This window comes from Watersipora subatra, chromosome 1 (genome assembly GCF_963576615.1).
Source record: "Watersipora subatra chromosome 1, tzWatSuba1.1, whole genome shotgun sequence".
In the NCBI taxonomy this organism is placed as follows: domain Eukaryota; kingdom Metazoa; phylum Bryozoa; class Gymnolaemata; order Cheilostomatida; family Watersiporidae; genus Watersipora; species Watersipora subatra.
Window position 1 is genome coordinate 78,970,600 of NC_088708.1, and position 25,707 is coordinate 78,996,306.

The 25,707-nt window shown below is 35.0% G+C and overlaps 2 protein-coding genes across 3 annotated transcripts in view; both read left to right on the forward strand.

Moving 5' to 3' along the window:
* The window catches only part of LOC137410625 (chorion-specific transcription factor GCMa-like), a 14,720-nt gene extending 7,945 nt beyond the window's left edge, over positions 1 to 6,775 (forward strand). The window contains exons 5-6 of the mRNA XM_068096075.1: positions 3,823 to 4,004; positions 5,531 to 6,775. Of these exons, the coding sequence (XP_067952176.1) occupies positions 3,823 to 4,004; positions 5,531 to 6,376 (1,028 nt within the window). The 3' untranslated portion in view covers positions 6,377 to 6,775. The remainder of the gene's footprint in view (positions 1 to 3,822; positions 4,005 to 5,530) is intronic.
* Positions 6,776 to 9,410: 2,635 nt separating this feature from the next.
* The window catches only part of LOC137397344 (alkaline ceramidase 2-like), a 40,290-nt gene continuing 23,993 nt past the window's right edge, over positions 9,411 to 25,707 (forward strand). Inside the window, exons 1-3 of one of the 2 annotated variants that reach the window (XM_068083697.1) lie at positions 9,411 to 9,444; positions 20,443 to 20,567; positions 20,948 to 21,016. In XM_068083697.1, the coding sequence (XP_067939798.1) occupies positions 20,475 to 20,567; positions 20,948 to 21,016 (162 nt within the window). In that variant the 5' untranslated portion in view covers positions 9,411 to 9,444; positions 20,443 to 20,474. Of the gene's footprint in view, positions 9,445 to 19,202; positions 19,305 to 20,442; positions 20,568 to 20,947; positions 21,017 to 25,707 lie in introns of those variants that run through there. The other variant, XM_068083655.1, reaches the window with a different exon arrangement.

Here is a 25,707-nt window from a genome sequence, read left to right on the forward strand (position 1 = left end):
AAATATATCCCTTTAAACCTCATATACACATATATATTCCTTTAAACCTCATATACACATATATATCCCTTTAAACCTCATACACACATATATATCCCTTTAAACCTCATACACACATATATATCCCTTCAAACCTCATACACACATATATATCCCTTTAAACCTCATATACACATATATATCCCTTTAAACCTCATATACACATATATATCCCTTTAAACCTCATACACACACATATATATCCCTTTAAACCTCATATACACATATATATCCCTTTAAACCTCATATACACATATATATCCCTTTAAACCTCATATACACATATATATCCCTTTAAACCTCATATACACATATATATCCCTTTAAACCTCATATACACATATATATCCCTTTAAACCTCATATACACATATATATCCCTTTAAACCTCATACACACATATATATCCCTTTAAACCTCATACACACATATATATCCCTTTAAACCTCATACACACATATATATCCCTTTAAACCTCATACACACATATATCCCTTTAAACCTCATACACACATATATATCCCTTTAAACCTCATATACACATATATATCCCTTTAAACCTCATATACACATATATATCCCTTTAAACCTCATATACACATATATATCCCTTTAAACCTCATATACACATATATATCCCTTTAAACCTCATATACACATATATATCCCTTTAAACCTCATACACACATATATATCCCTTTAAACCTCATATACACATACATATCCCTTTAAACCTCATATACACATATATATCCCTTTAAACCTCATATACACATATATATCCCTTTAAACCTCATATACACATATATATCCCTTTAAACCTCATACACACATATATATCCCTTTAAACCTCATATACACATATATATCCCTTTAAACCTCATACACACATATATATCCCTTTAAACCTCATACACACATATATATCCCTTTAAACCTCATACACACATATATATCCCTTTAAACCTCATACACACATATATATCCCTTTAAACCTCATATACACATATATCCCTTCAAACCTCATATACACAAATATATCCCTTTAAACCTCATATACACATATATATCCCTTTAAACCTCATATACACATATATATCCCTTTAAACCTCATATACACATATATATCCCTTTAAACCTCATATACACATATATATCCCTTTAAACCTCATATACACATATATATCCCTTTAAACCTCATACACACATATATATCCCTTCAAACCTCATATACACAAATATATCCCTTTAAACCTCATATACACATATATATATCCCTTTAAACCTCATATACACATATATATCCCTTTAAACCTCATATACACATATATATCCCTTTAAACCTCATATACACAAATATATCCCTTTAAACCTCATATACACATATATATCCCTTTAAACCTCATATACACATATATATCCCTTTAAACCTCATATACACATATATATCCCTTTAAACCTCATATACACATATATATCCCTTTAAACCTCATATACACATATATATCCCTTTAAACCTCATACACACATATATATCCCTTTAAAACTCATACACACATATATATCCCTTCAAACCTCATACACACATATATATCCCTTTAAACTTCATATACACATATATATCCCTTTAAACCTCATACACACATATATATCCCTTTAAACCTCATACACACATATATCCCTTTAAACCTCATACACACATATATATCCCTTCAAACCTCATATACACATATATATCCCTTTAAACCTCATATACACATATATATCCCTTTAAACCTCATATACACATATATATCCCTTTAAACCTCATACACACATATATATCCCTTTAAACCTCATATACACATATATATCCCTTTAAACCTCATATACACATATATATCCCTTTAAACCTCATATACACATATATATCCCTTTAAACCTCATATACACATATATATCCCTTTAAATCTCATATACACATATATATCCCTTTAAACCTCATACACACATATATATCCCTTTAAACCTCATATACACATATATATCCCTTTAAACCTCATACACACATATATATCCCTTTAAACCTCATACACACATATATATCCCTTCAAACCTCATATACACATATATATCCCTTTAAACCTCATATACACATATATATCCCTTTAAACCTCATATACACATATATATCCCTTTAAACCTCATATACACATATATATCCCTTCAAACCTCATATACACATATATATCCCCTTAAACCTCATATACACATATATATCCCTTTAAACCTCATATACACAAATATATCCCTTTAAACCTCATATACACATATATATCCCTTTAAACCTCATATACACATATATATCCCTTTAAACCTCATATACACATATATATCCCTTTAAACCTCATATACACATATATATCCCTTTAAACCTCATATACACATATATATCCCTTTAAACCTCATACACACATATATATCCCTTCAAACCTCATATACACAAATATATCCCTTTAAACCTCATATACACATATATATATCCCTTTAAACCTCATATACACATATATATCCCTTTAAACCTCATATACACATATATATCCCTTTAAACCTCATATACACAAATATATCCCTTTAAACCTCATATACACATATATATCCCTTTAAACCTCATATACACATATATATCCCTTTAAACCTCATATACACATATATATCCCTTTAAACCTCATATACACATATATATCCCTTTAAACCTCATACACACATATATATCCCTTTAAACCTCATATACACATATATATCCCTTTAAACCTCATACACACATATATATCCCTTTAAACCTCATACACACATATATATCCCTTTAAACCTCATATACACATATATATCCCTTTAAACCTCATATACACATATATATCCCTTTAAACCTCATATACACATATATATCCCTTTAAACCTCATATACACATATATATCCCTTTAAACCTCATACACACATATATATCCCTTTAAACCTCATATACACATATATATCCCTTTAAACCTCATATACACATATATATCCCTTTAAACCTCATACACACACATATATCCCTTTAAACCTCATACACACACATATATCCCTTTAAACCTCATATACACATATATATCCCTTTAAACCTCATATACACATATATATCCCTTTAAACCTCATACACACATATATATCCCTTTAAACCTCATATACACATATATATCCCTTTAAACATCATACACACATACATGTATATATTCCTTATCTTGCACCTCGCACCTTGCTTCCTCTTGTTGCCTCTTGCTGCCGAATTAATAAAACAAAACTATGCAGCTTTAATGAATATCTTGACTTGCTTTCTGTCCATCTTATAAACAGATTTTTGGCCTGAGATGTGAGATATAACCTCTCAGACTCAGACTCTCAATTTAATGCACTTTGTTACATTTCAAGAGATCCGCAATTATACCTACGTATTATCTGTAGACCTATGTATCACCTCTTCATATTTCATATCTCGCTTACGCTATCAGCACACTGTACCCCAACTTAAAGAGAAACTTGTAGTTTGATCAGCTCAGAGAGTCAGTGTTTATTTCGTTACCTCAGCTGTCACGTCTAAGAATTTCTCCAACCTGGAATTTAACCTGAATATATATCGTAAGCAAAAGAACAGTGATGGTAGATTTGTTCCCAGGATTTGTGCATTGTTAACAGTCCTGGCATCCTACCTGGTACCTATCAATGATGTTTGTATACGAGGGTGCAAAGGCTTTCCGAACTGTTTAGGAGCAGACATGTACGGAGGAGATATATCCGAGCCTTTTTATTCTCCCAAGAGTGTCTGCTACTCCACTCCTTCCTCCTACTCCTATACCATGCAGCTCCTCCAAAACCAGCCTCTAACTGTTACAGATTGTGACCTCTACATTCCTCCAATCAGCAACGAGCTGCCTTCTTCCTCCAGTCAGGTCAGCTGGACACTAATAGCCAATATACTCTAAATACATGTTGTAGCTTATGCAATCAGGTAGCAACCACACGGAGACCACCCACTGTGGAACATCATAGATTTACCGTTTTACTTGTAAATGAACAAATGGTATTCCCACGACCAAACGAGCGGATGCGAAGTTTGAGAGTTTTTATGATAAATGCATGTGCACACAACTTACGAAAATTTTTCATCAACAATGGGACAAACCCTTGTATCAAAATTTCATCAACAAATTTAACCATTGTTTTGTAGAGTCGTTAAAGTATAATAATGATACAAAACACATACAAACCTATTTAAATATGTTACCAAGTCTTTGTAAACCGTCGGCATTATCTTAAAACTTACCCATCTCATCGGATTATACACAAGTAGACAGATTTATTTGGACGAAAATCGTTATTAAAACTTGCTATGCGTCACTTTTATCAAAGTTAAGACTAGAAATTGAAACGCCGAGCGACAGGGAATAGAACGATTAAGTCGTGCGCATTTCACACAAAAAACCGTGCACATTTCACCAGTCTATAGCATGTCAAGGTTTCTGTAATTAACGTAGGAGTACTGAAATCATTTCATTTTTGCCGATTTCAAAGTATCTGACTTTTTAGACACATTCGAGTACTTTGGTATTCTAACTGATGTCCAACGCAGTGTAAGTAAAGAAAATGACGATGATATTTTTTTTTTACGATTCTTATGAGATTACGATTATTAATTATAAGTTTGGATATTATTCTTGATACTTCTTGATATTGTTAGCTAAGACGTTTTGAAATGTAAACAAATTTGTGCATTGGTTTCTATTTTTACTGTATTACTATATTAATAATATTGGTTATTCTAATAATATCAGTGCATTTTACTTCTAATATTGCATTTCTCCTATTGCAGGGGGAGAGATATAAACATATAATTTTTTCCTTTCATTATTGCAGTTTGTCATGATCAAACACTTTTTTTAATAGATTTTCTAAAAATCTATATAAATATCACTTCTTGATATTGTTAGCTATGACGTTTTGAAATGTAAACAAAATTGTGCATTGGTTTTATATTAATACTATGTTAATAATATTGGTTATTCTAATAATATCAGTGCATTTTACTTCTAATATTGGCCAATATTGCATTTCTCCTATTGCAGGGGGAGAGATATAAACATATAATCTTTTCATTTCATTATTGCCGTTTGTTGTATGTAATAACACCCACACCCAGTACATTACAGCTACCATTGCAGTTATCCTATTGCACTGCAGTGCCATTTGACTGCTAATATTGCATTTCTCAACCATCAGTACCCTTTCTTTTTTTCCAATATCTCTTTGGTCATGGGCTGTATGACAGTGGAATTTTTAGTATATTAATATTTCTAGATTAGTACGTGAATTATTATTAACTGAAGCCTTACTTATACTAACTGCACTCTTCTACCAAGAAACAGCACAACCGAGTTCTATATTCGACCCCAATATACATGTATTCTGTACATTACAGCCACACCTCTTCTATGAACCAACAACTCCCCAAATTTCTGAGAGCTCCAACTACTACGGGGCTGCTGCAAACCCCATTACTACAGACAGCTTCACCAGTTGGCCAGGAACCTCTGCGAGCTTTGCCAACACTCAGAACTTTCTGCCTCCATCTTATCAAACAGGTCCAACAATTCTGGACCTCTCTAGATCAACCCCAATGGGCAGTCTTGACACATCATGGCAGATTGACCCACCAGCTTCTAAAACATATTCTCCCTATTCTTACAATCGAAACGAGAATCAGTTTTTAACCTCCAGCATCTCAACAAGCAACAAGGTGATTGATCGGTCTTTTCTAGAAACTTCTAAAGTTTCTACATTTACTGAAAAAACTTATCAAACACGGATACAGGAGCGGATACAGGAAAGGAAAGAGGTGGATTCATTCAAATTGCATGCTTTGTGGGACTGCATAAATCCCGCTGATGAACCAAGATGTACTCCTGCGTCTTTCTACAATACAACAACAACTGCTTCTAGCCTGGGGCCGACCTCGAGCTCAGCAGAGGAATTCACTTCTGCTCCTCTTAAGGATGTACTGAACTTTGATGACCTAGATATGGGCGACATATCCAACATTCTTACAATTCCTGCACAGGTCGGTGAGGTCAACAAGCCAGTTGCCTCCTTCTCCGCAGCTGCTCATAGCACATCTACTGCACAGGCATCTCAAAATAGGCAACTAGAAACACAAATGGAACAGGTTGCGCTGTTACCAAAGCCTAGGTTGACTGAAAGAGACTTGCATCAGTCAGGAATTTTACCAAACTTGTCATCATTTTTTGAAGAGATCGATTACCCTTGAGCTGCAGTTGGTAGAATTGTATTTGAAAGCTTTATTTCTCTGAAAGCAGAGTTAGTAACAAGGGTTAAATGTGCGACTGCTTTGTAACTTTGTGTCAAGGTTTTGGAATGTTAAAGCTATGGTTAATTCTATTGTTGTCATGGTGCTAATTTAGCGTGAGGTCTACCGCACTTCAGCGTGAGATCTACCCTACCTCCCATTAGCGCTTTAGCATGAGATCTACCCTACCTGCCATTAGCACTTCAGCGTGAGATCTACCACAGTATTATCCCTCCTCATATCCATCACGCATTTTCATACATTTATTTATACATATGAATTATATATGTTGTATTCTATTGTATAAATATTATATATAATCTATATACAATATAATATATACTAAAATAATATTGTCTATAGTGGGCTATATAATATTTATCATATAATATATATGTATGTAATATATATATTCAATAATATATATTTTTCTATATATGCTACAAGTATATTATACATGTATGTCCTACATGTAGTACATACCTGTAGTACATGTATTTTTTAAATACCCTTGATCGCTGTTAACTATTTCGGATCAAGGATGAATATGATTTAAAAGATTCATTTGATTCCTTTTATATGGGCAGATCACCTGTTTGATGGGCTAGTGTGAGACAAGCGGGTCACACGGTATTTGTGATAGATTGGTGCGGAGAGGGCGGGTAACTCGGTAGACCTCAGGTTGCACCTGGGTAGGCTGTATATGGCAGTGGACCTAATGCTAAAATAGCTCCATTATTGCTGTCACAATTTTTCTATATGTATATATGTAGTAGTTTATCGCCTTGTAGAAAAGTACAAAGTGTGTTAGAGCAACTATTCTTGCTCTGAAGGTAAAATTGTGATTATGTTTAAATACACCATTTATAACTTTTGGACAGCCAGCCAGTATATAGCTCACATTGGTGTTATCGGCAGCCAGTCAGCATATAGCTTACATTGGTGTCATCAGCAGCCAGCCAGCATATAGCTTACATTGATGTTATCAGCAGCCAGTCAGCATATAATGTAGCTTACATTGGTGTCATTCACAGACAGTCAGCATATAGCTTAAATTGGTGTCATCAGCAGTCAGTCAGCATATAATGTAGCTTAAATTGGTGTCATCGGCAGCCAGTCAGCATATAGCTTACGTTGGTGTCATCGGCAGCCAGCCAGCATATAGCTTACATTGATGTTATCAGTAGCCAGTCAGCATATAATGTAGCTTACATTGGTGTCATTCACAGACAGTCAGCATATAGCTTACATTGGTGTCATTGGCAGCCAGTCAGCATATAATGTAGCTTACATTGGTGTCATCGGCAGCCAGCCAGCATATAGCTTACATTGATGTCATCAGCAGTCAGTCAGCATATAATGTAGCTTACATTGGTGTCATCGGCAGCCAGTCAGCATATAGCTTACGTTGGTGTCATCGGCAGCCAGTCAGCATATAGCTTACATTGATGTCATCAGCAGCCAGTCAGCATATAGCTTACATTGGAGTCATCGGCAGCCAGTCAGCATATAGCTTACATTGATGTCATCAGCAGCCAGTCAGCATATAGCTTACATTGGAGTCATCGGCAGCCAGTCAGCATATAGCTTACATTGGTGTCATCTGCAACTCTAGGTCACCGTATTTATTATATGCAAGTAGAGTGATGAGATATGAAAAGCTGCCAGCAAGAGTTCTACTGAATAGGAATGCTTGAACGGGCCTTTATATGTGAGTCCAACTACGTAACTGTACAGGTACAATATAACACTCAAGCAACACCTGATCAGCACTAAAATAGTACTCTACCAAGTGAACTGGGATATTGCATAGGCAAGAAGGTGATTTGTACAGCATTCTTCAAGTTCACATCTTATTGTAATAGTTACAGAGCAAGCAACTATGTTTACGCATTAAACATGTGGAGATGCAACCACTAGCCTATATGTGGAGATGCAACCACTAGCTTATATGTGGAGATGCAACCACTAGCTTATATGTGGAGATGCAACCACTAGCCTATATGTGGAGACGCAACCACTAGCTTATATGTGGAGATGCAACCACTAGCTTATATGTGGAGATGCAACCACTAGCCTATATGTAGAGATGCAATGACTAGCCTATATGTGGAGATGAAACCACTTGTCTATAATATGTGGAGATGTAATTACAGTTTTATTTGTACAAGCTGTAGGATTAAACTGTAAAACATCAGCTTAGCTGTGGGCTTGTAACGTTAGCCATTAGCACTAATTAAGATGTATTTCATAGAATTCTAGGCTGAGCATAGTTTTATAAGAAGACATAATTTAGCTAAAATGAAAGGCTTGAGATTTCTCATATACTGTATCACACTGTTAACAGTTTTTGCAATAGTCAAATCCAAAAATTTGATAGGAGGTTTACTAGACCTAAGCAGGCGCTCTATTCAACATTAGACCTATAGCTATATAACTACATAGTTACAAATTTGATATTGAGCCTCTTGATACCTATCATATGAATAGTATACTTTCAAAGGTATTGATAGAGACGTGGAGAACTTGGTAAATATTATTTAGACAGTAAGACAAATTTCATATGCATAAGTAATTTTTGGTCTAGGGGCAATTACAAACCTATCTCTTTTGACCTATGTAGGGGTTGATACCCTTTTCAAATCTCTAAAGATATGTGCTTTCACTATTTGTAAGCCTTTTTCAATATTAGAAAATTAATGCATTTTAACAACTGGTTAGGAACTTCAGGAAAGGGCAGTCAGCTAAGTAAATGCTATTAATAGTTTATAGCAAGCAAAAGCTTGAAAGTTGTTTAAGGAGTTGTCTACTCAAGACAAATTAGGCTGTTGGTCACGCAAGCAAGCAGACGAATTGTAGTAGTTGTCCTCTCCAAGTTTTTGCATGTGGGAGGAGTTAAAGGCTTCGTGGCCAATAAATACAAATTATGATGTTGATCTGTTTACGTCACGTGATTTCTCTATTGTCATTACTCGTGGTCCGTGAGAGTTTTTTTTACCAGCAACGTGTTTCGATTACATCAACATTGTGTAATAATTTCAGTATTATTAGGTTATTACCTCAGCGTATACCTTCGTATTGCAAGCGTCTGTTATGTTGAAACTTTTTTAGTATTACAGTAATCTATATTTTAGCACGTTATAAAATAGATTATGCCCAGTATTCTATTATTTCTTATCGTTGTAACACGTTTTATATATATATATATATATGAGCAATCGTTATTGTGGTAATCAATAGTCATATTTTACAATATGTTTTTCACAAGGTACCACAGCAAGTAAACTAACTAAAAAGCAGTGTACAACAAAAAATAAAAAAGAACGCAAAGAAATTATAGTCTAACTAAAAAACTAGTGAATAATCTATATGATTAGTTTGTTAAGACTCTATGTGTTTTATTGTGACGTTTTTATCTGCTTGTGACAAAATATAAGGTTAAAAGTATTTAGACATGTCACGTAACTGTGTTAATGATAGTTTTAAGCACAACCTTAAAATTGCAGAAACGAGTTCGATGTTATGAGCAGTATGCGTTTTTGAAGAATTACATCATGCCGTTGCCCGGAGCAATGAGCGTAATTAAAATAAATCAAAGATTTTAAGTACTGCAAAGTCTATGAAAGTCCATTTTATACCTCTGAAACGATGGGACACTCTAACTCACTAGGTGCAAGTGGAGTGCCTCGGTAAACAGTGTGCTAGAGAGTTATTACATTGTTACAGAGCGTAGCTGTCTAGTTATTTTGCAGTTTCTAGTATTACACTCATGTCATTTATAGTTCTGGGTAAAAATTGCTGTGAGGTATACTGAAGGTTGCATATATTAAGGTGGGCTTCCCATGTCTAGCGCAGCTAGCCGTGTTGTTTCAGACCTGTTTTGATTATTTTATCATAACTGGATGATATGTAGTGAGTTTGCATGAAAATTATTAAAACAGTTTTTTCACCACTAAATACTTTTCCACCACTACCTCCGGCGAATAGTCTTTGTGTGTGGCCAGCTTCTTACGCTGGTTGAAATAGCATTCGCAAAGGTGCACCAATGAACATGCGTATGATCCTGACGGCAGAGTGCACATGGTTTGCAGGTAGTAAAGTTGCAATGCTCGCAATTGAGTGTCATGTTAAGTGATGCATACTAGCGAGTTAACCTGTGCTTATATGTATATGCAAACAGGTAATTCAAATTATGATGCAAACCATCTGCTACCAGAAACTAAGGTGCTCGCTAGATTAAATGCAGAATACACCCGCTAAAATAATTATAAGGTACGCGGTACCCTGGACTCACAAGCCGTAAATTCCCCCAAAGTAGAGAAGGAATATTCATTGATTGTTTTGTAATTAACTCTGTTAACTCTTAACTTATTGTTACTTTGCTTCATACATACTTTGTATATCACGTGTTTGCCTCTACCATATATCAGATGTTTACCTCTACGATATATCAGGTGTTTACCTCTACCATATATCAGGTGTTTACCTCTACCATATGTCAGGTGTTTACTTCTATCATCTATTAGGTGTTTACCACTACCATATTACAGGTGTTTACCCCTACCATATATCAGGTGTTTACCTCTACCATATATCAGGTGTTTACCTCTACGATATATTAGGTGTTTACCTCTATCGTCTATTAGGCGTTTACCTCTACCATATATCATGTGTTTACCTCTACCATATGTCAGGTGTTTACTTCTATCATCTATTAGGTGTTTACCACTATCATATATCAGGTGTTTACCCCTACCACATATCAGGTGTTTACCTCTACCATATATCATGTGTTTACCCCTACCATATATCAGGTGTTTATCTCTATCATCTATCAGGTGTTTATCTCTATCATCTATTAGGTGTTTACCACTATTATATATCAGGCGTTTACCTCTACCACATATCAGGTGTTTACCTCTATCATATATCAGGTGTTTACCCCTACCATATATCAGGTGTTTACCTCTACGATATATCAGGTGTTTACCTCTACGATATATTAGGTGTTTACCTCTATCGTCTATTAGGCGTTTACCTCTACCATATATCATGTGTTTACCTCTACCATATGTCAGGTGTTTACTTCTATCATCTATTAGGTGTTTACCACTATCATATATCAGGTGTTTACCCCTACCACATATCAGGTGTTTACCTCTACCATATATCATGTGTTTACCCCTACCATATATCAGGTGTTTATCTCTATCATCTATCAGGTGTTTATCTCTATCATCTATTAGGTGTTTACCACTATTATATATCAGGCGTTTACCTCTACCACATATCAGGTGTTTACCTCTATCATATATCAGGTGTTTACCCCTACCATATATCAGGTGTTTACCTCTACGATATATCAGGTGTTTACCTCTACGATATATTAGGTGTTTACCTCTATCATCTATTAGGCGTTTACCTCTACCGTATATCATGTGTTTGCCTCTACCATATGTCAGGTGTTTACCTCTATCACATATCAGGTGTTTACCTCTACCATATATCATGTGTTTACCCCTACCATATATCAGGTGTTTATCTCTATCATCTATCAGGTGTTTATCTCTATCATCTATTAGGTGTTTACCATTATCATATATCAGGCGTTTACCTCTACCACATATCAGGTGTTTACCTCTATCATATATCAGGTGTTTACCCCTACCATATATCAGGTGTTTACCTCTACGATATATCAGGTGTTTACCTCTATCATATATCAGGTGTTTACCACTATCATATGTCAGGTGTTTACCTCTACGATATATCAGGTGTTTACCTCTATCATATATCAGGTGTTTACCTCTATCATATATCTGGCGTTTATCTCTATCATCTATCAGGTGTTTATCTCTATCATCTATTAGGTGTTTACCACTATCATATATCAGGTGTTTACCACTATCATATATCAGGTGTTTATCTCTATCATATATCAGGTGTTTACCTCTATCATATATCAGGTGTTTACCACTATCATATGTCAGGTGTTTATCTCTATCATCTATTAGGTGTTTACCACTATCATATATCAGGTGTTTACCTCCATCATATATCAGGCGTTTACCTCTATCATCTATAAGGTGTTTACCTCTATCATCTATTAGGTGTTTACCACTATCATATATCAGGTGTTTATCTCTATTATCTATTAGGTGTTTACCACTATCATATATCAGGTGTTTACCTCTATCATATATCAGGCGTTTACCTCTATAATATATCAGGCGTTTACCTCTATCATCTATAAGGTGTTTACCACTATCATATATCAGGTGTTTATCTCTATCATCTATCAGGTGTTTATCTCTATCATCTATTAGGTGTTTACCACTATCATATATCAGGTGTTTATCTCTATCATATATCAGGTGTTTACCTCTATCATATATCAGGTGTTTACCACTATCATATGTCAGGTGTTTACCACTATCATATATCAGGTGTTCACTTCTATCATCTTTTAGGTGTTTACCACTATCATATATCAGGTGTTTATCTCTATCATCTATCAGGTGTTTATTTCTATCATCTATTAGGTGTTTACCACTATCATATATCAGGTGTTTATCTCTATCATATATCAGGTGTTTACCTCTATCATCTATCAGGTGTTTACCACTATCATACATAAGGTGTTTACCACTATCATATATCAGGTGTTCACTTCTATCATATATCAGGTGTTTACCTCTACCATATGTCATGGGTTTCTAAAATTGGCTACTAGTTAGCCAGTTCTTGTTATTACATGTAAGTAAACAACTCATGCTTGCTATGCGATTTATTTCCTCTCTAAAGATATCACTCAAAAAATCATTCTTTCACATTAATTAAATTACAGAAAATTACAGAAATTACATAATACATTTATTTTAAAGGTTTACTTGCAACAAAATTCACATTACAGCTATTTGGTATCAAAAGATTCACCATGTCTTACTCTGCTGTGTTGTAGGTGCAAAATATGTGGAAATGTTATTAAAAGCTCAAAAACGAACAGTTAAACGCCGCCATCGCCAAACCGCTGTAGATTAGAATCTTTTTCCCAAACCGCTCAAATGGGACGTAGATGAACGAGATGGCTTCTATTCACACATTCATGCAACCTCATTCGTCAAAATATTTTCACAAATATACTTCATGCATTCAATGAAATCATGTCTATCGTTCTTACGCGTCTGTTTCATCGTCATTGTAAAGCTCTCACTTTTAACACTGATATCTTATAACCTACCGTGAAATTTCATTTAATATTTAAACTTTAGCTCGAAAGAGGACATATCATTGTCTGATAAACATGATCAGCTTGTTGGTCACCTGTGATAATTGAAAAATGCTGCAGAAATTATTCGCGCGGTTTGGCAGGAAGTGTGGGTCACATGATCAGATTACGACTAGACGATTAGACCAAGCAGAAACAAAACTGTAAAGTAGCGAGCATCTATATTTGATACGGGGTCTTTGGTAAAACCCGAAGTGTTTGTCATAAACTAGTGCTACGAGAAGTTTTTTATCGAGCCTTTTATTGGCGTTTCAATTCACGTGAGAACATCATGTGTCAAAACAATAACCAAATGGAATGAATACGTCAGAGAAATAAACTGATTCCGATCTATGGCGATCAATGCCTCAGCTCACTTAGAGCAAAACCCAAATATAGCAACACTGCATTACACAGACTGATGAGATACCACATGCTTAGCTCTACATTAATTGTGTGTAATAATAAACAACTGCTAGGAATAGTCAAGCGTTAAATACTCTTATTATTCGCTACATTTGTCATCTCACAACTTGGCATGCAAATGTGGGGAACCATACAAATACGGTGCAGTGAGCAAGTACATGTAGAAACGTGGAACTACATAAAGCTGCTCACTACCTTTAATGTATAGAATTACAACCATCATATTTGTAAATAGTTTTGGAAATATCAACGCATTATGGTATGTGACTCATTCTATTTCAGGTTTATCAGACTAGTGAAGAGTTTTTGTTTTTTGTTCGACTATTTGCCTCTTTGTTCCTTGATGAGAGACTTTGGTTTCCAGCATGGCAATTTTGATTAGCTTACCCAGTGTAGATGTCTAATTGACGAGAGTGCTAAGTAGGCTTAGAAGTTAAGTAGAGAATTTTTGATGCGTGGATGCATAAGTACAGAGTTTCTAATGTATGTATTGGCTTCATCACTACAGGCTGCAAAGTGGATGCATAAGTACAGAGTTTCTAATGTATGTACTGGCTTCATCACTACAGGCTGCAAAGTGGATGCATAAGTACAGAGTTTCTAATGTATGTACTGGCTTCATCACTACAGGCTGCAAAGATTAAGACTATTCCTAGTTTTACACATCCTTGCTCACACATTATGTCACACTTTGTGACGTAATGTGTTATTGAGGAATTACCTCAAGTTATCACACAGTTACTATACAGTGATGCACATTATATGAAATCATTCACAGCTCTTACGCCTTCACTTCTGTTTGTATATACTATGGCAATTTTGCTCACTGTCTGTAAAAACCATAAACTTTTCCCACACTGTCTTCTTGAAGTTTTTTGTAGACTTATTTGTTTTTCTTGTATAATTTCGCTAAAAATACGGGCCAATCAATGTCAGTAGAAGAGTCCCGACTTTGAAGAGTCGGTCGATTTTTTTATGTATTTTACAGTGTAACCTATAGGGCATACCCTGATTTTAACTCTACATATAACATCCTTTCGTCTGCGATTGATCACATCCTGAGGCCAATTCGTCATAACTCTCCTAGTAACACACATTAGTTTTGAGTTGCTTCAGATAACATACACTCTAGTAAGTTTATTGGCACCAAGAAAAAAACACAAATTGTTCAATTTCATGGTCAGGCAAATGTAAATAAACATGATTAGTGTTTTCTTGCACTCGCTATTGTGTGCCCATCATCATGGTCTTATAAGGGTAGCAGTATCCATGGCTGTCAGCTCTTACAAGAGACAGTCATTATTCAAATGCTAGCCTACTATTAGGGTTGAGCTTCAAGCACTGATAGTACCTCTACCCTGTTTTAACGAAAGCAAGAGTCTACTAGCAGCTGTACCGGTTGGCCTTCAATTCAACTCAACTTTTGTCAAACCATTCAGTTGCATGACTAGCATTTAAATCAGTGGTCTACTTGACATTCTCAAGCTTCCCATATTCATGCTTGAAAATTCGCTTTCATTGGTGGTGTCACCCAGTCAAAGCTGTTGACCATAACAAATCTTTGAAGAGACGAATACATTAAATACGTTTATTCAATTATTTCGGTCCTCCAAAATCTTTGTGGTTTGGAAACTGGTCATTTATTTTCTATAAACAATTTTGGCTTCATTTCACCTATTTGTTAGCCATCTTCCTCATTGTATCTTACTTAAAAATAGTTAAACTTGCTGCGAAGCATGGATAGATGACAATTGTCACAACCACAGGCTGCTTTACCGTCCTAACTCAAACAAAGAGTGATTAGTCTGCACAAATGTGCTCTTCCTCTTGACTCCCATGTTCTTAAGATCATATTGGCTTTTTTCTCCATGGTTTTTTGACGTCTCCTATTTTCACGTGACATAACATGCCCATCAGTAGCTGTCCACAACCTGCTTATGCTCCTTAGCCCAGTAGGTTTTGTTTTTGCATTTAGAGTACTTGTTCTTCATCTTGGAGTTCAGTTTAGCTAGATGGTCTTGCAATGCAGAATTCTCTCTCAGCTCCAGCCACTGTTGGCAGCAGTCCGCAATAGCGCAGCTGTCAGACTGACATTGGTTTAGTACACCAGCTACTGGTTCAAAATACCTGGTCATATTTTTGGTTTCCTAAACGACACCCATGTTGTTGACGATATTTCTAATTCTCTTTTTAATGATATGTTGACCATCTGTACAGATAGAGATCATATATGGGAAATTCCGAGTAAAGCACCGCAAACAGTGCAGCTGACTGTTCTACCTCGATAAGCCTGGCAGTATCGGCTTCACTGAATCAGCCTTGTGTTCTAAGAGCGATGCTGGGATGTGGGGATTTTATAAGTACTTCAACTCTTGAGTGACAACCTATTTATTGCCTAGTAAATTTAGGCAATCCACCGAGCAGCCATAGACATTTATGTCTGAACGTTTGTCATGAACTATCATTCTCATGTTCATGGTTTTAATTTTTACTAACATATCAACAATACTAGTATTAATATTAAGTATTGAGTATTAAGTAATCAATTTACCTTTGATCTTAATGTTGCTGTTGCGCATTCATGTCCTTTAGATGGTCCGCAATCTGATTCTTCTTGTATTTACTCAAACGATTTCTCATCCTGTCTGCCTTTGCACTTACTTAAAGACCACATGATGAACAGACCGCTCTCTGCCTTGCCTGAGACAGCATCAGTAACTTTACAAAGATTACTCAGAACAGTATCAGATGGCCTTTCACTAGCCATAGTAATAATAGTTAAAGAATTTTTTAGTAAAGCCTCAATATGTATGCAACACTCAGCATGAGTTTAACTGTTGAACTCGAATGACAGGCTAAATGTTGTAATTATTCGCAGGGCTGGATAAAGAAATTTTGCATGTTGCAATAAAAAGAATAAAATAACTCGTCGTAGATTCACTCATGTAACTATGAATTCAATATGCGATCATTACAATATTGCAATGCTAAGTAAATACGGTGAAATACAATTACTGATGAGAAAAAATGATTAAATAAAATAACATGTCTAACAGTTTCAAAATATTTATATGAAACAAAAATGAATTAAATTTTCATGTCGCAGATGAAGTGGTTAACATTACATCGAACTATGAACCTTCTACTCCACTTGTTTTAGTAATTAGAGTTGAATTATGATGTCTATGATACGAGCATCTTTTCTAGATTTTGCACCTCATGGTATTTCTTTGCCTCTTTCAAGTCGGGCTTTTATAGACATGTTAGTAAGAACAGCTATGGATAATCGTCTTTTCCTGTAGTGGTTTTAGGTGTTCCAGCCTTGAGTCAAGGCCATAATTGCTCTAGTGTAACTGATGCTTGATTGAGAAAGTGCAGTTGAAACCTTGTATGACCAGCCAGGGGCATTATCTACTGTCATGGATGAAATTATCTCCTTTTCATGGTTGGGATGACCTGTTATGAAGAAACCGAAAACTCATGTTTACTATGTCGATTAGCAGGTAATATATGAGGTCGGTTGAAGTCAGATGTAATATTAGAGCTTGTCATGGCTGATGGATTAGCTTTCCAAGCAACCCCGTCATTTGATAAGTTGTAGTAGTTTCACCAAGATTCTCTAGGTGCCAGGAGTTGATAGGATAAACAAAATAACATTTCATTGGCTGCAATGTGGAAGAAATGTTGGAATGACAACACCTCTTTGCTTTGCCAAGTTCATGCCAGCAATGGTAAGATGAGTACATGTACTGTGACTGTATATCAGCAGTAAAATGGGTGTTTCCACTGATGGTCAACTTTACTCAATGACATGCTTCTACCATGACAAGTGAAGATCAGGTGTTATTCAACCCTAAGGATTAGCACCCCCTATAGTGCCAGGTGGTACTCAACTTAGGATGTGTGGCTTAAAATTTACTCTAGCAAATACAAGCGTAGGCGGTTGTTGTGCTATAATTAAACAGTCTGAGTTTATCACAGCTCCCTGTTTTCTTTCACCAACAACAAAGATGGTTTCTGTATTTGGATTCGAATGATCTTTTGCTCTGCTTGGTTTTGTTTGTTGCTGTTGTTGATAGAGGCAAAGCAAGTTTTTTCCTAGTTCATACTTTAGGGCACAAACTGGAATTTCCAAGTTTACAGCTAACATGGTGATGGTCACTATTTTAGTCTATACAAGTTTACGCTAGCTTCGCAGCTACGTGTTACTACTGTGTTTTTATATTGGTTCTTTCAAATACTCTACCCAGGTGAGGGTACATGTGAAGCATTCTGATTTCTATTATGCATGCCTCACAATATAAGAAAATTATGGCAGTTTTTGACTTGATTGCCTTGACAATAGATGAGCACATGCGCGGCATACCTCCGTAGAAGCTGCGGCGTGAGATCGTCACAAATATTTTAATGTTTTTAGGCTACGATAACCAAATGCTTGTCTTCTAATAATTGTGTTTTGTGCTTCATAAAGATGTTTTATTGAACTTATCCATAGGTTATCGATAAAGTAATTTTATGTCAGTCACATGTCGCTGAAATCAGCATGAGGAGAATACCTCGGAGTTTAAAACTAAATGGATTCTCATTGTGTATCCTATTCCACGGTAGATGTTCTTTCGATATTTTGTCATGCCTGCACTTCATTTGGTTAGGCTAAACAGACAATGATTCTTATCCACTATATCAGCCACACCAGGTCCTCTCTCCTTTGTGTTTTACCATTTTGAGAAACACCCATGTACCATTCTTTTTTTTATTCAAGTTTAACAGCCCCAAATGTGACGTTCTCCTTCGTGATGTACCATGTTGTAATCATTTCATCTGCTGCAATCATTTCTTTTATTTGAATTTTGAGACACTGTTATCTCATCTTTATCAGTCAAGCCTGGACTAATGGGCGTTATTTTTTATTGGTTTCTTCCATAGTATCTTAAAGATAGTATGTAGTTGAATCAGATTCTAGAGTTACTTGTGTATCAAGACGTAAATTTTAAACTTACATGCAATGGTGTGTATTCGTCGTTTTGATTAGCTGTTAGCGATTGGTGCCAGAACTATTTATTTTTTAATGTTCAGATTTTTTATATTTTGTAGCATTATCTCTAATAATCAAAGTTAGTAGTAACACTCGTTTTTTGAGGCTTTGGATGGTCACATTCAGTCTATGCCGGAATCATCTTCAGTACATAACCCAAGGTCAGTTTCATCACGTTTTGAAAAGGTGGGGTTTTCTTACAAACAGAATAAATCATTCAAGATGATATTTATGAAACTATAACATAATTATCTCAATAGGCTCCCTCCCACCGGTCGAAAAGCCATAAATTGATTTTTGAAGAGCTGCTGCCTCTTAATTAAATTATGCTGTTGACAGATGTGATTTTTGTCCTAACTAGCTACATTTAATTAATGACCTATTGAATTCAAGTCACATGTTATGTTCTAGAAATTGAATTAAGACACATCTGGTGGATACTGTAAATTATGGATATAAGCTATGAGTTATGTAGTTTGGTGCAAGTGGTGTAGCTGTTGGATAGTACTGAACTATAATAAAGTAAAAGCTATAACTTTGCCCTTCCCTCAAACGGCAACAAACAAGAATAAGAGCTGCACTGGAAAATGTTTATGGTGTAAAATGGATATTTACATTAAACAGTGTGTGCACTATATAGTTTTACTAGATGAATGCCGGAGTTTCACGGGTATTAAAAAACAGCTCATAAACAGTGGCAGGTAATGTTGTTGCCTGCCACTTGCCATTAGTCTGGCACATTGCCAATGGCTAATTTGAGTAAGCTAGTATCCCTATTGCTAAACTTACTAATAAGAGCCATGAGAGCAAGCATAAAATGATGTAATGCAGAGCTGTAGGTATGCGTATTTTCACCCACATTAGCGACACATATCGCCTAATGAATCCATAATATTGCGTAGCTCAATGGTTTAGCATACCGTCTGGAGAAGGGGGGGGGGGGGTTCCAAGATTAAATCTTCTGCAATACAGATTCATCATTCAAAGATTTTAATAGCTATAACTAGACAAACTGAATCGCACACACCACACACACTCACACCACACACAAAAAATATATAGATTAAACTGTATGCAACAATCATTGTCAGCCTGAGCTAATCATGTCTTCCACATGCATCTGCCCTCCTTATGTTGTTGCTTAGCAATGTAGGACATGTGAGCTATAGCTGCTCTTGTCGAGTTCTTATTGCCAACTCGAGGTTGACAAATGATATGAGTATTTTAAAAACCTAAACATTGTTAAACATTTTAAAATCTTAAATGCTTTTGATAAATTTTAAATGTTATTTTATATAGCATTCTGCCAGTTGACCATCCTGGTTAAAGACATGTGGGACCTATTTGAATGGGGAAGCTCTAAGGTTGACTGGTGTGAAAAGAACTTCATTCATGTTTATTTTGTTGCTGAATTCTACAATACGGTAAGTGAGGGTGATATATACAGTGACTGGTGTCTAGTGACTGCTGCATGCTGTTCAGACTGCATCATTCCTTGAGTTTTGCATAGTCCCTTTGTAACCACATGTAAGCACCCTTCATATGTTCATTCTGTGTCTGTCATTTTGTAGAAAATATGAAATATCATGAATATATTCCTATCTGCAGTTGCTACTAGGGGTTTGTTGTAACCTTAACTGCTTATTTCAAATCATGGTTTTGTTTTTGCAAGTCCCTAGTTGTTGGAATCAGAAGAATTATTGCTTGTTGAGATCTGTGAAACTGATGGAGTATGCAATCATTCTGTATTATCAGTAGGTGATAGGTCATTATATGCAGCGAATCTGATGGTTTCTACTTGTAGATAAGCAATATCTTGTTCCTCACTATGCCACCACTTCTTATCTATCTCTTCCAGCCCTACAGCAAGCAGGTAGGCTTTTGACAATATACCATAGACCAACCAGTGAAGCACTGGGTATACTCATAAATTGGAAAAACTGTGAAGGCCATTCCAGATTTATGTTTAGACTGGAGTTAGATAAGTTAGAGTAGCCAGCCTTGCAAGTCCGTAATAAGATATTATGACTTTTGGAGAGTCAAGGAACATTAACAATGACCAAAAATTATTGAGTTATTTGTGATTTAGTTTGCTCTTTCACTAATGTCTATTATGATTGGTCAATTTTGGCTAATTAGATCGATGTTTTCATTTCTCCAAATGAACAGGCTATTCTTCTGAGATGAGAATTTATGCTGACGAACTGGATAAATATTGGTTGACTTACCGAACTTGCAGACCTTTATCAGTTGTAAATAGTTTCACTGCTTTGATAAATCAACAGTAGTGAAGGTCTTTGAGTGAAACTTTTATCAGTTGTTAATAGTTTCACTACTTTGATAAATCAACAGTAGTGAAGGTCTTTGAGTGAAACTTTTATCAGTTGTAAATAGTTTCACTGCTTTGATAAATCAACAGTAGTGAAGGTCTTTGAGTGAAACTTTTATCAGTTGTAAATAGTTTCACTGCTTTGATAAATCAACAGTAGTGAAGGTCTTTGAGTGAAACTTTTATCAGTTGTTAATAGTTTCACTACTTTGATAAATCAACAGTAGTGAAGGTCTTTGAGTGAAACTTTTATCAGTTGTTAATAGTTTCACTACTTTGATAAATCAACAGTAGTGAAGGTCTTTGAGTGAAACTTTTATCAGCTGTAAATAGTTTCACTACTTTGATAAATCAACAGCAGTGAAGGTCTTTGAGTGAAACTGTACAATCTTATATTAACAATTTCAATCCCATACATCGCAGCGCTTTCTAACTTAGCTCTGAGAACCTTTTAAACAGCCGCAATGTTGTTTTCTTAAAGCGTTTGTTATGGAGGAAAATCGACTCACAGCACATGTGTCTGAAAACTTCCTGCTTGCGCCAGAGCAAGTTAAATACCAAGCGCATTTTCAACATCTTTAGCAATATAACCTTTAAATAAAAATAAAAGCACCTGGACATAATAATATACATATATAACTTCAAGGTTTAGTTTCAAGAGTTTCTGAATGATGAACTCTTATCATTCCTGAAAGCATTGCATGCTGATAAAAGATATTTAGCGGACAAATGAAAAAAATGGAACAGAGAGGCCATGAGTTTTGATCTTCTCACAGCTGGGTCTCTAAGTGTTAAGCACTTGCAGGTACATATCACAGGTGGAAACACATCTGGTAAAATAAAACAAACAATTATTACTTGTCTAGATCGTGCCTATTAAATTTAATGAATCCTAGCACTTCCACGTAGTACTGATACATTGGGCTAAAACTTATATCAACTGAGCTAAGCACGCGGTGTACTGCTGAAGATTATCATCGCTTCCATAAATCTTGTTATTGCGAAAAACAAAGCATTGAGCGCAATATCTTTTGAGTTGTATGAAACCAATGATATAAATCTCCCACAGGGATAGGCGACGGCTATCATAGGAGCGGGTTTAATGATCGAGCTCTGTTGGGATTGTGCTAGCCTGGGTTTCAAGGCTAACACAGTTCTCGCGGGGCGATCGCGTTGCCTTGTTAGGTTTTGGAAAACACGACTCGCTGTTATCGTCTCATTAGCTTATTCAGTCAGTAGACCCCTGCAGTTCACAATAGCAAACCTTGAATTTCTACAGTGTAGGGATAATACTTAAAGGTTGACTTGCAACAAAATTCACATTACAGTTACTTGATATGAAAAGATTCACCATGTCTTACTCTGTTGCGTTGTAGGTGCAAAATATGTGGAAAAGTGATTACAAGCTCTTAAAAGCTCAAAAACGAGCAGAATATCGCAGCCACACGAGACCGCCGTAGTTTGGATTCTCTTTCCAAAACGGCTCAATTGTGACGTAGTTGTGAGAGATGGTTTCTGTTTACACTTTCATGCAACCGTATTCGTCGAAATATTTTCACAAATATACTTCACGCATTCAATAAAACCATGTCTATTGTTCTTACGCGTCTGTTTTATCGTCAATATAATGCTGTCACTTTTATCAGTGATATCCTATAACTTACCGTAAAAATTCGTTAAATTTTTTAGCCTTAGCTTGAAGGAGTACATATCATTGTCCAATAATCATGACGAGCCTGTTGGTCACTTGTGATAATCGAAAAGTGCTGTAGAAATTATTTGAGAAGTATTGGGTCACATGATCAGATTACGACTTGCCGATTAGACCAAACCGAAACAAAACTGTAAAGTAGCGAGCATCTATATTTGATACGGGGTCTTCGGTAAAACCCGAAGTGTTTGTCATAAACTAGTACTACGATAAGTTTTATATTGAGCTTTTTATTGGCCTTTCAATTCACATGAGAACATCACGTGACAAGACAATAACCAAATTTCATGACTATGTCATCGAAATAAAGAGATTCCAATCTACGGTGGCTTTTCGTTTTTGAGATTTTAAGAGCTTTTAATCACATTTCCACATATTTGGCACCTACAACACAAAAGAGTAAGACATGGTGAATCTTTTGATACCAAATAACTGTAATGTGAATTTTATTGCAAGTCAACCTTTAACCAAAAAATGGATCCATGAAAAATAAAACATTTCAAATTACCTATTTTTTATCAATTTTGAGATTGTTAAGGGTCGAGTGATTTACCCGAAATCACCTGAACAATGTCCTTTTTTCCCTAAATTTTAATTAATATTTTGCCACCCCTAATATAAAATGACAAAGTCTTTCGTCGTCGTCACAATATTTGACTTGGCCAACAAGATGGGACAGCAGTCAAGGCTGTGGAGTGTAGTTTTCATACTCAAAATCTAAATAGAAAACCTAATTTGGGCCATTTCACAATGACGACTATTAATATCACGAATGCTTGTGAATGGCAACTGACTGATCATAACGGTGACAATATTGGGCAACTATATTTATTTGACAACAAAATGAAACCAACAGATCAATAAAATATCTACTATTGTTCATTATAGTTGTAAATTTACAAGGGACTTTATTCATCATATTTCTTTGTTCTGGTGCTATGTTCGGGTTCATCTCAACAGAGCTCGATCATTAAACCCCGCCCATATGATAGCCATTGCCTATCCTTGTGGGGGTTTATATCATTGATGAAACCCCTTGCTTGACCTGTATGTTCACGTTCAACCCTGTGATGCGCTTTCTAGCATCTTATTACTAATCATAGGTCTTAAAAGTCCAACTAACCAAACACTCTATTAAATATTAACTAACCAAACCTTTTGTTAAGTGTTAACTAACCAAACACTCTATTAAATGTTAACTGACCAAACACTGTATTAAAGATTAACTAACCAAACACTCCATTGAATGTTAACTAACCAAACACTCCATTAAAGGTTAACTAACCAAGCACTCTATTAAAGGTTAACTAACCAAACACTCTATTAAAGGTTAACTAACCAAACACTCTATTAAATGTTAACTAACCAAACCCTCCATTAAAGATTAACTAACCAAACACTCCATTGAAGATTAACTAACCAAACACTCTATTAAAGGTTAACTAACCAAACACTCCATTGAAGATTAACTAACCAAACACTCTACTAAAGGTTAACTAACCAAACACTCTATTACAGGTTAACTAACCAAACACTCTACTAAAGGTTAACTAACCAAACACTCTATTAAAGGTTAACTAACCAAACACTATTAAATGTTAACTAACCAAACACTCCATTAAAGATTAACTAACCAAACACTCCATTGAAAATTAACTAACCAAACACTCTACTAAAGGTTAACTAACCAAGCACTCTATTAAAGGTTAACTAACCAAACACTGTATTAAAGATTAACTAACCAAACACTCCATTAAATGTTAACTAACCATACACTCCATTAAAGATTAACTAACCAAACACTCCATTGAAGATTAACTAACCAAACACTCTATTAAAGGTTAACTAACCAAACACTCTACTAAATGTTAACTTACCAAACACTCTATTAAATGTTAGCTGACCACATTTTTAAATTACATCTATTTATTACAATTAATTACATCTATTATTACAATAAATTACATCTATTTATTACAATTAATTACATCTATTATTACAATTAATTACATCTATTTATTACAATTAATTACATCTATTTATTACAATTAATTACATCTATTATTACAATTAATTACATCTATTTATTACAATTAATTACATCTATTTATTACAATTAATTACATCTATTTATTACAATTAATTACATCTATTATTACAATTAATTACATCTATTATTACAATTAATTACATCTATTTATTACAATTAATTACATCTATTATTACAATTAATTACATCTATTATTACAATTAATTACATCTATTTATTACAATTAATTACATCTATTATTACAATTAATTACATCTATTTATTACAATTAATTACATCTATTATTACAGGTAAAATACTCTCAAGAAAAATACGTGCAAAATGATAACACTAGTTGCTATCATTGCTATAGTTGATATTCGCTATTGTGTTCAAGCTGCAGCTTTACTCATCTCTATTCTGTCAGTCTATTTACGACTATGCATGTCATAATTGCCCTTTCGCTTGATCTGAGTGTTTTAACCACGATCAAGT